The 16,914-nt window shown below is 38.9% G+C and overlaps 2 protein-coding genes and 1 long non-coding RNA gene across 5 annotated transcripts in view; 1 reads left to right on the top strand and 2 right to left on the bottom strand.

Annotated features, from left to right (window-relative positions):
- Window positions 1–2,244, bottom strand: part of LOC109972376 (uncharacterized) — an 8,690-nt gene extending 6,446 nt beyond the window's left edge. The window contains exon 1 of one of the 2 annotated variants that reach the window (XR_002276675.1): window positions 1,912–2,244. This is a non-coding gene — a long non-coding RNA (uncharacterized LOC109972376). The remainder of the gene's footprint in view (window positions 1–1,911) is intronic. The other variant, XR_002276674.1, reaches the window with a different exon arrangement.
- Window positions 2,245–4,432: 2,188 nt separating this feature from the next.
- LOC109972383 (pyridoxal kinase-like) lies at window positions 4,433–12,510 on the bottom strand. 2 transcript variants are annotated; one of them, XM_020621197.1, is made up of 12 exons: window positions 12,419–12,510; window positions 12,202–12,299; window positions 10,013–10,067; window positions 7,982–8,086; window positions 7,513–7,596; window positions 7,389–7,423; window positions 7,014–7,099; window positions 6,769–6,814; window positions 6,555–6,666; window positions 6,121–6,257; window positions 5,931–5,997; window positions 4,433–5,716 (listed from the first exon to the last, which is right to left on the bottom strand). In XM_020621197.1, exons 2-12 carry the CDS (start codon window positions 12,280–12,282, stop codon window positions 5,589–5,591), a joined length of 936 nt encoding a protein of 311 aa, XP_020476853.1. In that variant the 5' UTR covers window positions 12,283–12,299; window positions 12,419–12,510; the 3' UTR covers window positions 4,433–5,588. The 2 variants fall into 2 exon arrangements, with proteins under 2 accessions (XP_020476853.1, XP_020476852.1); XM_020621196.1 differs by having other exon boundaries at window positions 12,202–12,500.
- A 2,704-nt stretch (window positions 12,511–15,214) lies between these two features.
- Window positions 15,215–16,914, top strand: part of chpfa (chondroitin polymerizing factor a) — a 6,249-nt gene continuing 4,549 nt past the window's right edge. Inside the window, exon 1 of the mRNA XM_020621195.1 lies at window positions 15,215–15,763. Within this exon, the coding sequence (XP_020476851.1) occupies window positions 15,480–15,763 (284 nt within the window). The 5' untranslated portion in view covers window positions 15,215–15,479. The remainder of the gene's footprint in view (window positions 15,764–16,914) is intronic.

The following is a 16,914-nucleotide window of genomic DNA, read 5'->3' as shown; positions in this document are numbered from 1 at the left end:
AAAAAAAAACAGCAAATCACTGATCCCACTAATATGGTTCATAAACTATAAAATTTTGGCCTTTGGGAAATATAATACTGATAACAACAATCACAGTGAATGTAGTTTATTCTTCTCAGTAAACATGGAGCTGTGTCCTCAAGCATTTACAGACAAAAAGCTACTCTCCAGAGATCACAAACACAGCTGAAAATGAAAAACTACTTCTTTGCTTATGTTCTGTGCAAAGAAAACACACCCATACTTTAATATTTGTCAAATATTATGCTTTCTATTACATATGTGTATGTTATAGTGCTGTTGTGTTGTTAATCTGACCAGTCCCTTCTGCACTAGCTCTCCCACAGCAGCAGTATGCTGGCTGCTACACTCCTCCTACATCTTTCTCTTCCTGACCCTCTCTTGCTGGTTGAAAAAAAAAAATATTCGAAACAATTCAATCCGATCATAAATCACATTGATCAGCTTTCTCACACATTGTTCAGTATTCCCCTGGACTGAGGGGGCAAACATTCATCATCGAAGTTTATGAAATAGCATTAACTTTACCCACTTGCAGAACAGTCCATATACAACCATGCTATACACAGTGTGCTGGCCACAGCAACAGCTGCATTCTACCGTTAGCTTAGCTAGCCTTACTAGCTTGCTAATAACATATTAGAAGAGTCAGATCTCTGCGTTGTTTTAAAAAAATTAACACAGAGAGGACGTGCTGTTCACAAACAGTCTGCCATCATGGTTTAACGTGCTTGGGTGTGAGAGAAAGAAACAGACAAACTGGTATCAATATATAAACGTGTACATATTCGCAGGCTCAATATGAATAGAGCACAGCACACAACCGACTGGGGTTTGTGGAGCACACAAACTGAAAAACCAGGCAGAGAAATGTGAGGACAATTTAGCTGAATATGACAAAATGTGTAATGACTTAGAATTGCTGACTATACCGTTAAGGTTCAAGCCTAAAGCCAACATTGGCTTCAACAGCCGCAGACCTCAGTGAACTCTAGTAACCTTATGTCTGGTGTGTACTATGCCAGATGACGCACATGACGTAATTACAGCATGGCATAAACGGCTTGCGGTGTAAATGCTTTTTAATATGAGCCTAGTGACACTTTGCCATAGCCATGCCACATTTTGTTACTTCAGTAGTACCTAGCTTACTTGCCTAGTTTTGCAGCTTCATCGCCTCCGATTAAAAGTGCACAAGTAGCTCACATGCATCAGTGAGGCTTGGTCATCTTATTAGACTCATCAAACCACTGGGTTTATCTAAGATAGCTACTCAGTAAACTCACATGTGCAAACACAGATAATTCTGCATCTATATCTACGAAAAGAAATCAATCTCTCCCACAATTGTCGACAAACGAGCTAGCTTAGCTAACGTTGGCTGACACCAGTTCCAACCGAACGTTAACGGTTGTGTGCAATTTAATGAGTACCGTTAGCACAAGGACAGAGTGAGGTGCCAATGGCACACCGTAGAATGCTAAGTTAGCCAAACAAGTAATGCTAGGGAGGGTAATTACATTTGAGGAGAACGCTGAACCCGGCGAGTTGGATTGCTTAACCCTCCTGTTATGTTGCGGGTCAAATTGACCCACGAACATAACTGCTTTAAATGAGACAAATATTTGATATGAAGAAATGAACATAACAGGAGGGAACCCTCCTGTTATGTTCATTTCTCAGGTGATGCCTGCTCAGCAGTTATGTTCGTAGGTCAGTTTGACCACCCGCAACATAACAGGAGGGTTGGATAACGAGTATCACATTCCCCCACATACATTATGTATATTAAAAAAAGCACCCTGACCTTTGCCGCTAGCTAACATTATGTTATGCTAGCTAGCCAACTACCGGTAACAGTCCGTTTCAGTAACGGTGCCCTGGGCTTACCTGAAAATTATATATTTGGGAGTCGAGCGAGTCGGTAGGTGTTATGCTTTTTCGCTGCTGTCTGCATAACTGTTAAGAAGCCCTACTTATGTCGCCCGTTTGTCGAAAAGCAATAAATAATACTAGAGGCACTACGACTTCCAAGTGCGCTACTGTTTGTCGGTTAAAACCCCACGTTTTCCTCAGAGCCCATCTGAAGGTGGTATGTCCTACATCCGGTCCGGTGTTCAACCATAAGGAGGGGCCAGCTTAACTGATGACTTTCAACCAAATGGGTCGGTGGTTGCTCGTAGTTACTACAGAGGCTAAAAACAGAAGAGGACCCGTAGTTGTCCTCGTGATTGCCGCTTTCTTTGGCATTTGGTCGTCAAACCATAAATACTTAATTCGTATTTTGAGTCTTATTTAAGTAAAGGTGTCACAAATACTTGAATCTTAATAGAGAAGGCTTCAACTACAGAGAATTCTCTGATATTTAGAGTTCATTCACAAAAAGAGAAGCTATATTATCCCAAAACGTGTGTAATATATCATTGCATGTTATCCAACTTTTGTGCATTATCTGTCACATAGTCTATTGGATCATTTTGTTTTTCTATGGTTTTGTTTGTGCCATGTCGCTGTAGATCGAGTTATTCTAACACGTTTAACCTTTAGTTGAACTTATTTTACAAACAGTCTAGTTGTATATTTTTCATCACTTTACATTTGAAATGGTGCACAGGATGCACACGTTGTGCCAGGCATGTTTCTGTTGCATCTCAACTTAACACATCGTTTCATTCCGATTAGTTGTGATGTTTAATTAACCTCGGACCTCTTTGCCATCTGGTGGTGTATGAGCGTAAGTTTGCACCGAGACTGTGGAGCAGAATCTGGTTAGATTTTTGAACAATGAAGATAAAGCATAAACTACACAAACAAATTAATCCCTTCTCTTAACATAACCCGGAGTTTCTCATTCAAACTGCCCTCTAGAAACAGCCACAAACAGGACGCCCTGTTCATTTTGTTTAATGTATTCAGGTTGCAGTTGGGCAGACGTGTTTGCATGTGTGGTTACCTGAGTCAATGTACTTTATACTGTGGATTAATGTTGGAAAAGCAGAGCTGTGTCATCTGTCCCTAATCACAAAACTTAATAAGCACCTAGCAAGGCAGCTAAAGATTGCTTGCTTGGTTCACCTTTGTTCTTCATTTCTTATTATTGTATTTCTTTACTATTAGCAATAATTGTTTTTCTCTTGCAGTATATGGATGTCAAGCCACCACCCCAACTAGGGGTGGTTTGCACTGGAGCTTCTTTACAAGGATGTTGAAAAAGTGTGTTGGTAAGCAGGAGTAAGTGCAAGAGAATGGCATTTATAAACAAAAATTTAACAAAGGCAGTAAAATAAAATAAAAACAGGAAACTAAAAATAAAAAATGAAACTAATAAAAGACTCGAACTAAAGACACAAGACTGCATGTAGACTCTCAAGCTGCCATCTTTTTTGACTGATATTTTACCTTCTCACCACCACTGCCTACCAACCTACCACCTGGTCAGGTAAGTACAGGGTGAGCTACACCAAAACAAACAAACAAACAAACAAACAAACAAACAAACAAAAAACTTAGCAGAAGGCATCCGGACATTCTGTAGTTTTAGGCCGAAGACATTTCACCTCTCATCCAAGAGGCTTCATCAGTTCTGTCTGACTGGTGGTGAGCAGGGGGTATTTATCCCACTGGGTGGTGTTGCAGTCCTTCCACACAAAGACAGAGCTTTAAAATCACACCAAATAATTCATAAATGGCAATTCAAAATATTACATCTATCACAAACCCCCAGCTATCCTTATGCACAAAACACCCCTAAGTGAAATGAAAAATAATGTTATTTCGGATAAATCCAGTTTACTTGTGCTCTTACCAGTGTCTAATATACCACTCATAGCTACAAGGACCTAATGACACTGGCCTGTCTCTACTGCCCACTATCCCTGATTGAGCAGGCAGAACAATGACATCACACACACCCCAGAGTAAACCCACAGGGAATAACACAACCAACTAATTTGTCAGTGTCATCCATCTAACCCGGTGGATCAGATTAACAAAACAATTAGGCTATATATAATGATTCAACAAACACCACGCTGCTGATATAGGGGAACGGGACCTAGTGAAAAGAACAGAATCTATTCACAACAGATAAGGTTAATTTGATTTAGTGATTATAAGTCTGTATATTTCACTCTTAGTTGTTATATGGATGTACATATTTAGATGACCCAAGTTCAACAATGCAAAACTGTTGAACTCCTGTATATTCTTCTACCCAGACCTGAGGCCCTAAAATAATAATAATGATATCACCTTTATGTGGCCAAGTATGTTACACACACAAGGAATTTGTTTCCAGTACACAACTGCAAAAGCAAAAAAGGTACCAATTGGAAGAATTATAAATATATTTAGGAAACTCATCTTGAAACCTAACAATAAATAAACAACAAGCATAAGATCAAAACACAGCTTCAGTAAAAGATTAAGAATTTATTTCTTCTCTTCTTATAATGCTCTGTATGAGAACAGCAGCTCAAGGTTTGGCACTTGACTTTCTAACAGTGTTTGAGGATCAACTATTACATTGGTACACAAATATTCATAATCAGTGTTTTTTCATCCTAACCCTGTTAAAGCTATTATTCAGCTTGGTCTCACAACTGGCTCTTTTAGTTATGACAGTCAAAAAATAAAACAATAACCATTAGTAAATATAGTAAAGATCATCTGTGCAAATACCTCAATTTGAGATGTTTAAGACATGGATTTAACGTGTTACACATCTGCTAGTTCAAGAAAGCTTTGAATAATTTAAAAAAGGAGGTGAAAAACATTTTTAAAAATCTTTAAAAGAACACTTTCGACATCTATTATTATTACTCTCAGTACAACTTCTCTAAAACAAAATAAAACCAAATATATGAAACTGGATAGACTACATACAGTATTAATTGCATAAGATGTCTGACATCTTATGGGGGCTACACATCTCAGCACTTACAATGCACCCAATCTGAATGTTTAGGGTGGCAACATTTTACTTACCATGTGCATTAATATCTTTATAACTATCACTGTTATCAAATTATTATATGCATTTTCACCAGAAGTCATTAAACCCTTTGCTTTTGATGTACTTACAATTCCTTCTGATAAAAACATTTTTAAGTTACAAGCACTGACTTACCATGACAGACAAAATAAGTAGAGGCATGAACATGGATACAACACTGGGTTTGTGAATCTTCTATTCAGTTTAACCAAAATAAGCTGTTTTATAGCAGGAAAAAAATTTCACCATAATAAATATGGGTAAGTAAATGTACACAATTAAACCCAAATACTGTTCAATAATCTTTTTTTTTCCATATGAAGGGTATGTGATGTCTACACAGGCCATAGTACAGATACATGGCAGTGACTACAGTGTGTTTGTGAGCAGTATGTACCTCCAACAAATGCTGCTGACCCCTCTCATAAAAACATAGTTACAGTTGTACTCCCTCAGAGATTGTGTAAGGCAGAGACACTTGACAGTTTGATGTGAAAATCGTACACGTCTGGCAGACTGCCCAGATTTAAGGCTGATTTTGTACCAGCACGATGTGAATTATCACAGAAACGTTTCAGTGTAAAGACTTTTGTAAAACCTTAGCCTCCACTACAATAGCAGGATCCTCGATGTCGGCTTTGCTCTGTACCATCCTCAGCTCCAGTTGTGCAGGACTGGGCCTTTTCCCGGGACCAGCCATCTCTGAAAGAAAGAAGATGGATGCTGGCTTAGTGGTTAACTTAGCAGTCAAAGGATAATAATACTAGTGGCTGACAAATTAGTACAGATTATGTCAATACAATATGAACAGTAAAAAGGGAGCAAACAAGCTCCCTTTACCATATGCCTGGTAAAAATAACTTAATAACAAACAGAAGACAGACAAAACAGAATTCAAAAAGCACACAAACCCTACCAGTGGCATAAGTAATGGTCCTCTTAATGACATGGTGCATGACTGAAACAGTCTTTTCACAGGCAGTCTGTGAGACACAGGAGGGAGACTACATAAGTTACACTGAGCTGGCATGTATTCCTTAAGCAGTGTAGAGAGATAAATTGGTTTCTTTCAGCTTTATAAATGAAAGTACACATGTGTTACTGACCTTCAGGTCCTTGGGGTGGTGGTGAGTCCAGGCTAGCAACATGGCAGCAAACAGGTCCCCTGTCCCCACAAATACAGCATCAACTTTGGGGATGTCAATGCAGATTTTCTGACTAGTGTTGGTCCCATCTGGCTTCACTACAGTGAGGAGGACAGACAGGGTAATAATATCAAAGAGAAGAGGGACGGCAGCTAAAACTGCACTAAGCAAATTTGTTATGAACAGGGCTTTTTATATAGTTGAACCTTGGCTAGGCTAAAGAAGCATTCCATCCCCATTACCTGCATCGGCACTGTTATGTCCTGTTTAAGGAAAGACTGGCACCAGTGTGTACTTAGTGTAAATGTTCACTCACAAAAGATTAAAAATCCCAAAATGTCTTCTCAACAGTTCAAGTGCTCTGTCTAGAGAAAGCTGGCCTCCTGGCACTCTACCTATTTTTTGGCTCCCAAATGCCACCAGGAACTGGTCCCCTTGTTTCGAGGGCAAGTCTGTACTAGTTAGTACCACGGTTTGCGGACCCATTTTATGAAGTAAGTCCATCACCTGGGGAAAAGATGGAGTCCCATTTTTTTTCCAACTTCGTATGTACTAATTTCACAAAATAAATCCAAATACATTAAAATTATAAATACTTCTGAGAATCACCTCAAGCGCATCTTCCTCTTTGTTCATTTTCCTTCCAGTTAATAGTCTGGGGGGGGGGACAAAAATCAAATAGGTATCCAAGAAAGACAAACTCATCTGCTATATCACAAGTGCAGATGCTAATCAGTTTTATAATGACAGATTAGCATCACATCTTAATTTACTTTAACCATCAACGACTGTTTAAAACTGTATTGTATCGTTTGTTCTCTATTTTCTTCAACAGTGATTACAGGTGCGCTCACTCTGCTTCAAACTGGTTGGGGGTGAGGATGTCAGCCAAGGGCACCACTATGTTCTTGTAGACTGGCAGCAGGTTTTCTGGAACATACTGAAACAGGCAGCTAATACAAGATGTTTGTTAAAAAACGTATTTTTAAATCCCCTTTACATGGGACAAGCTCTTTTACTGTACAATATGGCATTATTCCATAATTACAACAAATAATTACAAATGAAAGGCTAGCTGGTTCCTGAACTAGGAGCTATTTTTACAGTGTGCTTTGACAGTTAACTTTTTGAATAGTGTGCATCAAAAGAACAATTTGCCAGTGTTACAAATCCTTAAAGGCTGTATGGTGTAGAAAAGGACAAACAGGAATTCACTGTAGGATGTTTACCATAGCACCGTGGTCTCCCATAACAGGATCACAGACTGTGGAGAAGTTAAACAAAGATTTGGAATGACAATATGAAAAGCACATTCAGGACATTTCAAATTCAGATACCCTATCTTACACTCACCATATACCAGGCTGGGATTGTCTTTCTTTAGCTCCTGAATAATGTCAACCACCACCTCTAGGAAGGACTTGTCCCTGCTGTACCCTTGGGGATAAAAGCATAAAAACAATGGGGCGGAAATCAGCAAAGTAAACAGTTTAACTGATTTCACTGTACGTAGCTGTACTTAAAGAATTTCTTATTCCAGTACTATGTCTACTGTCATGCAATTGCTCAAATGCCAAATACCAGAAATCCAGTAAGCTGCAGTGGTAAAGTGTTACAACATCCTCTTCTTTTGTGAAAACATGAAATACTATGGGGGGGGGGAAACACAACCCTTCTTGCACAACACAGCACTACACCGTGGCGGTACTGAATTCACCACTTACTCAGGCTGCTGTTGAAGGGGACAGTATCGCCATCATGTTTGAGCATCTCCTTCTCTACATTTATTTACCCTATACTCTGCAAGGACACTCTGACGCACCTGTGAGGATGTAGTCATAGCGGTTCACCTTATTCAGCTTGATACCCTCATACAGCACATTCAGCTCCTCTGCTGTCAGTACTTGTCCTTTCCAGTGGGGGTAACCTAGGAGTCAAAAGGAAAAACAGGACATAAGGCATTTTTAAGTTCTTAGTGCTGCCTGGATTTCATTAAAACACTAATAAATAGAAGGAAAAAAAAGCTCATTATCAGCTAAAAAAAATTCTGGTTTCACATTGTGATGCGTCTGACTTTGAATTTGTAAAATAAAACTCAAGATGCTTTCAGGCTTTTTGAGGGTAAGACGCGCTAAGACAAAAAGGTCTTTACAAATTAATCAATAAAAACACTTGTATTGTATAAGCCCTGCTGTGTCCAAACCAAATAAGGCGATATTCCTCTCTTTGCTCTGATTTCCTATCCCCCATAGCCAAGTTCCCTCTGCTCTATATCCAGTGCCAAATGGGGCTTTCACACTGACTGAATGAGAGGCTTGTATCCTGGAAGCCTGCTTCCCCCTTTCTTTGTCTCCTGTCCACCATTAACCTAGAAACTCTCAATAGCTGTTCTCACTGCAAATATCACAAATTCACTTTGGATTATTCTTGATACTGAAGCACAAAATTCCCACAGAGGCCAAAATTGACCTTGAGCCAGTGAAAACGCCTCCTGTAGTGAGGACCTACAGCAGAGCAGAGGCATGTGCTGTGGTTAGAGGGGAAAGTGCATATTAATGCCTCCACTGAAAGTAAAAACTCGATATTGATGTTGTTTACACACACTAGTGTAAACTAGAAGCTGCATTAAAGGCTATACAGCTGTGTAATTTAGTCCATGTGTTCACCACTGTTCATTTCCCTCTGTCAGAAGAACAGATGTTTATATCCATGTGGTTTTTCTGCAGATGTCTCCAGCCCCTGTGGTGAAACAAAGTTTTCACATAGCTTGGAACATGAACCCCAGATCATACCATCTCTGCAGATGTCCTAGAGGACACCTCTGCTAGATGCAAAGCAGAGATCAGTAGACTCTTTATCATTTCGGAGACTGTAAAAAGAGATGGCTGTTTCTTAGCCTTTGGACTTTTAAAGATTTTAATCAGTTCTGGCAGCACAACATGACTGTTATAATCACATCAATTCGAAGTACGTAGAATGTTCAAGTGATTATAGAAATTATTATTCTGATAGCACACACTACCAGACAAAGGTTTGGATGCATGTTAACATTCTGTTCAATGGGAACATGTGTCCAAAAGTTTGACTTGTAGTGTACATCTTCAACTTTGCATTAAAGATCCTAAAAATTGTTAGATACAGAATACACAGGAAATTTGTTTTAATTAAATGTAAGAAAACAGAAAAATGTGAATGCAACCATGAGCAATACATTATTCATATTACACAACATACTGTAGTTCAGTACTTCAGTTGATATGTTTAGGTTTGGCATTACCTCTCTCTGGTTAGTAAACTGAAAACAGAGGATGGTTCTTAGAAAACAACTTGTTGAACTAAATACAGTACAATACACTTTTCTAAACCAGCAGACAGTTGACTACAGTGACAGTATTTCACTGAGTTAGATAAAGCAGAAGTCATCCAAAGGTTGTTTTTCGAACATGACAAAGTACAAGGAAGGTGATTAACTTTGTACATTGTACCCACACCTACACCAACTCATTGAAAGGTAAAAGGATGCACTGGAGTCTTCTTGTAAGCAAACAAAGTAGCAGTATTTTTCTCTTTTACTGACTCATGCTTTCCTATCTTTATGGTGCATTACAGCCAACAGTTAAGGATTTGCGATACTGCATGAAAACTGACAACAACTGTCAGCCCTTTAATTTGGCAGATACTGTATGATCAGACACTTCTGGGGAGGCACGGACAGGTTTGATTTACCTAAATGTCACAAAAATGTGAAAATGAAAAATAAAAGAGTAGAATTACTTTAATGAAGTTAAAAAAAAAAAAAGACTCGATCTACTTTGTGAAAATGAATAAAACCCACAATGACCACTCAGCCAACCTGTGTGATTGGAGAACTGGACCGAGTTGATTGAGTCCACTTCAAAACCCAGCACCTGAGGAAAGACCAATGAAGCAGCTGTTAAGTTAGAACAAAGACATCTGCATGTCCATGTCTAAATGGACTTCTGAAGTCACTGTACTGTTGGAACACGATGGTGAATTACGTTTATTGAATGTGAATCATTTACTGTCAAAGCTGTCTCAGTTTTTGTCCTTGTGATCATTTAAAAAAGGACCATACCTATATTTTTGCAAGTTTACGTCCATTTCACATAAAGTACACATACCACCAACACTGTACAATACTGTAGCATGCTGGGAGAGCACCGTGGACTTTACATACACACACAGGGACATGTCACACATGGACAGTGGGCGGGTTTTGTTTTGGGTTCACGGGTTCTTTCTGGGTGGGAAAACTGAGTTCATGTTGTTCTGTGTAAATAAAGCAGCAGCTATCTGGGGTGGTGCAGTGTATGGGGCAAGGAAGCCTGCATAAAAAGACAGTCTGACTAAAGTGTCATTCCTTAGCAAAATCTTCAGAATCCCTAGCTTGCCACAATAAAAGCTTTAGTTTGTGATTACTTTTTCCTGCACTTAATGCAGCCATGTCTGTGACCACTATGAAACTAAACTGAAAAGTTTTATATCTTGTTTGAGATAAGAACCATAAACAGATGCTCATGTCATCTTTTGTTGTTGTCTCTGCATGTTCATGTGCTGCATGTATTAAAAATCAAAGCCAGCTAGGGCTGTCAAAGTTAACATGATAACAAGTTAACTCAAATTCCTTTTAATGCTACTAATTTTTTTGATTCTGTGATTAGGACCCTCAGCCCATTCTGTACTTTGGGAAACCAGGAAGCAATGCAGCAGCAATGTTGTAGAACCTCCTTGAGCATAAACAGATAAAGAAAAGGGTCGTTTGAATGGAGTATGTCGAGTCTCAAATACCACATTGGGGATGAGGAGAGAGCCAGTGTCTCAGCCATAAATTCCATCCATTTTCATTCAATCAATGCTCTAACATGGTTCAGTCTACGCCGACTTTCTATACTTTGGAAGATGAACAAAAGTTTATATGAAGAAATAACACTGACTGTCTCACTAGCTTCCATGATGCTTTCTTTACAAATCTGTTTACAGGCGCAGGTATTTGACATCTCCAACATGATAATGCCAATTATGATGTACCGGATGGGAAACAAGCTCATCTGCTGGAGAGCTGAAACAATACTTAAAGTACTAAAAGTAAAAGTACCCATTATGCAGAATGGCAGGCTTCACATTTCTGCATAACTTATTATTGTGTTTAAGTGAGATTAATCACAAGCTAGCTATGGCCAATTGTGCGATTAATCACAACAAAAATATTTTAATTGATTGACAGCACTAAAACCAACACACAAAGGAACAGTGACATCACCTGAATAGCAATAGGGTACACACACACACACACACACACACTAATGGATTCACTAACATGCTAGGTTTAGACTAAGTCACAGACATCAGAGTCAAATGGAAATGAAAAGAAACCAATGTTTACCTAAAATCTTGAAGACTTAATTGTGCTTCTGAAAACTGCAAGATATGGTGTAAGGTTTGTCCTCAACATGCAGAAACACTGGTATTGTGCTTTAATATTGCTTTCTCTTCTGCATGAGAAAACCCTGATGCTACAATATATAACCTTTTCATAATCCACAGTTTCCTCTGGTAAATGAAATTCGATACAAAAGCAGTAGCATTTTAACAGTTAAAATTTTAGAATTGGTTTGCACTGTTTGCTACCTGTAGCTTCCCTGTGCAGTGTTTAGAATCAGCTGAAATAGTAACGACCAACCTGACTCTAACCCATGCTCACATTTCTAAAGGGGCATTTGCATTGTTTTATAACAGCCGGTCTTCCTCAAATTAAAGGTCGCTGGTAAGTGAGTATTAATATTTCACAGACACTGTCTATCAAGTTAACTTAGGTAGCCCATCTGAAGTCTAAAAACTGGAAAACGGCCTCTGATGTTGCCGGAGGGCAGGAAAGGTTGATTTCCCTTACACTATTCTCACAAATCAGGAAGGCAGGGCCTATAACAAACCTCTGTTTTATGGTGTTTTTCTCTTTCTTGATAACGAAACAGAGCCGTTTTACACCACCATCTGAATGTAAGCACTAACACTGGTCCTTACCTGCAGCGGGAATGTTGCCGACTTGTTCCCCACGTATCCCCTGACAACATGACTCTGAATAGATAGCACACGACACTCCATTACAGCAACTACACGGACTGCGTTTAAAAACACCGAACAAAGACAAGAGACGCACTTAAGTCCTAGAGCAGCATTAAAATGTATACAGACTGACACGCTGAAACTTAGCACATGAGGAATAACTCCAGCAGCCTACTGAAGGGCAGATGAAGCGCTGCTACTGCTACTACTGGCCGGTACACATTTTCTTCAGGCAGCTAAGGACCCCTAAACTGATGCATTCATAGGCTCCTGAGCGATGTGGGAAATAAGATCTTCTCACCAGAATAAATAGGCTACATGAGCTATTAGTTAAGAAAATAAGACTTCCTATGAGATGAGTCATAAATAAGATCCACGTAAAATCAATTAATTAACGGTTAAATGAATTACGTTTTTAAAATGTGTTATGCATAGGGTATAATTATAGTAGGCTATATTAAGACACCAAAAATTAATACAGCACAGAATATCTAGTACAGCCCAAAGCCTTCATTTTTATGCAATAGGATGTAATAGAACTACAAAGTGTCCAAAATAAAGAACACAAACTCATTTTCACAGTCAGATTTGTTGTGGAATTTCATGCCTACAACAAAATTCATCAATCACTGACAAAATACCCTAAGCAGTTTTCATTTTAATATTTATTATTATAGTAAAATTTAAGCTGCACCTGAATAAAGATATAAATAATTATAAACAGTTATTGAAAAATTACATGCTTGTCATGGCTGTGACTTTTGGTCAATGCCTAAAACGTGTCCAAATTAGGGCTGTGTTTATCAATGTTGGTCAGACTTCTAATGACCACTGAAGTAGCAGTAATTTAAAGTCAGTATGTAGCGCCCTCTGTTGGTAAATATCCACCAAATCTCATATTGGACCTATGCACAGCTTGTTCAGTGTTCGTCTTGTTGTGTCACTGGAGGACACGAGAATAGAGATACATTTTGTGCCCAAATTCATGCAAAAAAGTAGCCTATAAGCTAAAAAAATAAAATAAAGAGTGAAAAGCACAGAGAGGACACTTTTTATGTATGCTTATTTTAGTTATTATAGATGTACAGTACATAAGTAATGACATGAAGTGTAGAAAAAGGTTTTACCCACTTGAATTAGGTTGAATATAGTCAGATATAGTCCTATTAAAGGGATGAGTGTATTTTCTTGGTCTTTGTTTCATACCATAACATACTGTGCACAGCTGTGAGTCCATGAGACAGTAGCACTGAGAGAAAGGACCTCCCCATCATGTAATCTCACCAGTACAGAGACCCCCTTCAATCATCAAACCAAACCTTGCAAACCAATGATGATAAGATGATGTTAGGGGGTAGGACTAGATAAGTCTAACTTCTTCCTACTCCGTTCAAGCATGTACTAGGTATAAGCAAATTGATAATATACTTGTGGATATGTGTGGAATTATGTGTGTTGACATATTGACTGTTGTTACATGTTTGAAAGAATAAATCAAATCAAAATCAAATCAAATCATCCCATGCATTTTTTCTTCTGTAAATTGTGGAACACAAACACTTCAATTAATTCATCCAGCTGAAGACTGTGAAAACAGGTTCAATTGTACAGATCTGAAGACCTGTACGCAGACAATGAGGGGTTCTCTTATTCTACTGTTGATGTGTGTGGGTCAGGGGTTCAGAACGCGGAAGGAGAACTCAGGGTAATGAGTTTCAGAAGAGAACTCAAAAAGATGGCAGCTGAAGACCTGACTGAGCAGACCACAAACCACATAGCTCCTGACACCTGGGTGAGGAGCACAGAGTTCAGCAGAGACCAGGATGAGGGGTAGACACTCATAATTTCACAGATTTTCTCATTTTCATTTTACAAACAAAGCTGTACAGTGTCTGTTTCCCAACTAGCCTGATGAATAAAAGAGATGGAGCTTGTTTGTATTATTGAATCCATGGTGGCATCCATCCATACTACCTACATTAAAGTCAGAACACTTGGAGTCCTCAATCAAAGTTTTCACTTTATCAACAACTACATAAATACCAAATATCCCTTTTAAGCTTGGTAGTTTTATATTTATTGTCAAATACTTCTTAGGTTTCCACTGTTTGTTCAGCTTGCCCCTGTGATACTTTTACTTAGTGGGTTAACTAAGTTTCTCAGAAGCTGAAATTTGATAAGCACTCTGCGTGTCTGCAGCAGCTCCAGAGAGAGAGATTTACAATTCAGACTGATCCATTTTCATGTGGATTGTTAATAATGATGCTCTAGAAAAAGTTTGTGTGTGTCAGTGCACTGTTGTAGGCTATTTATTTTAAACTCTGAATAAATCCTTAAAATGTGGCATGGACAGGATAGCAATGTAAATTCAATGAAACAGATTTCTATGGGATGTAAAATTTATGATTACATTTAAACCATGTTACAAGCCCATATTGTTTTCATTCATATGAAACACAAACCCAGTCTCCTTTTTTCCAGCCCATAAAATTAATGTTTCTGAGAAATAGACCTGACTATGAGCAAAACCAAAACAAATGACCATGAAAAATAGAATACACTAAAATATCCTGAATTATTCAATTGCATGTAACTTCATATAAAATACAAATTATGTGAAATGCCATTTTACAATGTGACTGTGTGTACATTTTATGGTCACAGCAAAAGATGGCAGGGTTCCATGTACAGTATGTATAGCTTAAAGCTGACTGAAATGGAAATAATCACTTAAAGTACAAATGCCTAAACTATTAAATGTGATGGTTTAAAAACATTTGTGGTTTGTCATTATGTTCAGCTACTCTTTGTGTTATAGTTTACACATTAATATCCTTATGTTACTTCAGTTTCAGTTAAATAGAAAAGAGCAGGCTATTACACTTCAGTAAATATGTATGAATGCGCACAGGACTGCGGTTCGGTTGCGGTTCACGTCCCTTTCTTAAGTCTTGTTGAGTACCCCTCCGCCCTGCGCAACGCGCCTCCATGCACGCAGTCTGGAACTAGACCCGCCTGTGCTGCTAAAGTCATGTCTGGGAGGAGTCAGACAACCGCTATATTGACACGTAACTGTCCTGCATAAATGTTAAAGAAGAAGGTACCCCTTTTTCCTGAAGTAGAAGGTGGATGTAGCTGTTTCGCTTTAGGCTTGATGTATAGTTGACCTATCCCGGAGCAGAGATCTCTCTGGACACTCTTGAAGCGAGGCGGGACGCTGAGAACCGACGCACAAGATGAGATTTAAAGCGTTTATTTCTGTCCTTTGGTCGGTCGGCCCGGTGGTAATCGGTATTTCTCTAGGATTCACATTGAGTTTACTGAGTGTTAACTGGACGGAAGAAGCGTGTTATCCAGACGGCAAGGAGGGCGAGGACGTGACTTTGGAGCAGGATGGGCTGCTCAAAGGAGCCCGAAAGCCCAGCTCCATTTCGAACGATGTGCTGTCCGAGGAGGATTTTCAACCAAGAATAGTCCCATATAAACAGGTCCAACAGAGTGCCCCGAAGAAAGTTTTCAGGTAAGATTTGCATTCACCTAAACCGGTGAATAAATTCCCCAAATAGCCTGACAGTATATTGCTTCTGTTTATTTTAATACAGGCCAAATAATTATACGTTAGTAACGTTACAGCAGGCCTCAGCGTAGCTGATCCCTAGCCAATGAATCAGTGTTTGTTAGTCCACTTAATGCCAGACCTACAGGTGTCACTGTCTGTAATGTGGCTACGTGATTTATAACTAGACACCAAATGAATGAATGAATGAAGCTAATGAAACCAAATAAAATTTTAGGCATAATGTGCTCTGCTGTCCCACCTCCCTGTTGGTTTACATCCTTTGTCATAGAGATAACGAATTACCTGCATATTCTGTGGTATGTCTCCACGCCGAAGGATAACCGCCTTACATTTATTTCATAAAAAGAGGCAAACATTTTCAAGATTTTTTTTTTTTTTTTTGGAAAGAGACTTTGTTTGAATATGTCATCACACCCAAAGTGATTGGCAGGGCTGCATCAATTAATAATGACCCGATAAATCTCGATTACTAATCGAGATTAATCGATAATGAAAACAAACGTATGAAATATCTGAAAGTAGTGACAAAAGCTCATCACAACTATCCAGAATCCAAAGTGATGTGTTCACATTTGTTTCGTCCAAAACTCAAATACATTTCTATTACAATCATGTATGAAAGGAAAATCAACTAATTCTTGCCAATGAGAATTTTCTTTCAACAAAAGCTCCAACTGATGCAATATACAAAGAGAGAAAAGTACAGCTGAATCACGGTTACAGTGACAAATCACACTGCACGTTCTGGCATGTTTACTTTTCCACAGAGCTTATGGGTAACCTTTTGTTAGTCTGTGTTGGGATATTTGAAAACTTAACCCAATTTGATGAACTTTGGTGGACAAAAACACTGAATTATTATGGATCCTGTCAGGTCCGCTCGCCGCGACCTGCCTCTCTTTCTTTTTTGCTCTCCCTTTTTGCGGGATCAACGCCTCAGCTGTGTCGCATCGGGTAATTAGTGACTCGTGGGTCGGTGCGCACACCTGAGGCGTATTCCGGTGATTTGTTGGCTTCCTTATTTATACCTCTGGCAGACGCCCCGTCGTCACCGGAGCATTGCGATATTTAACAGACAATACTTACCCTAT

Source organism: Monopterus albus, unplaced genomic scaffold (assembly GCF_001952655.1).
Source record: "Monopterus albus unplaced genomic scaffold, M_albus_1.0 scaffold254.1, whole genome shotgun sequence".
Classification (NCBI taxonomy): domain Eukaryota; kingdom Metazoa; phylum Chordata; class Actinopteri; order Synbranchiformes; family Synbranchidae; genus Monopterus; species Monopterus albus.
This window is presented reverse-complemented; position numbering and strand designations above follow the sequence as displayed.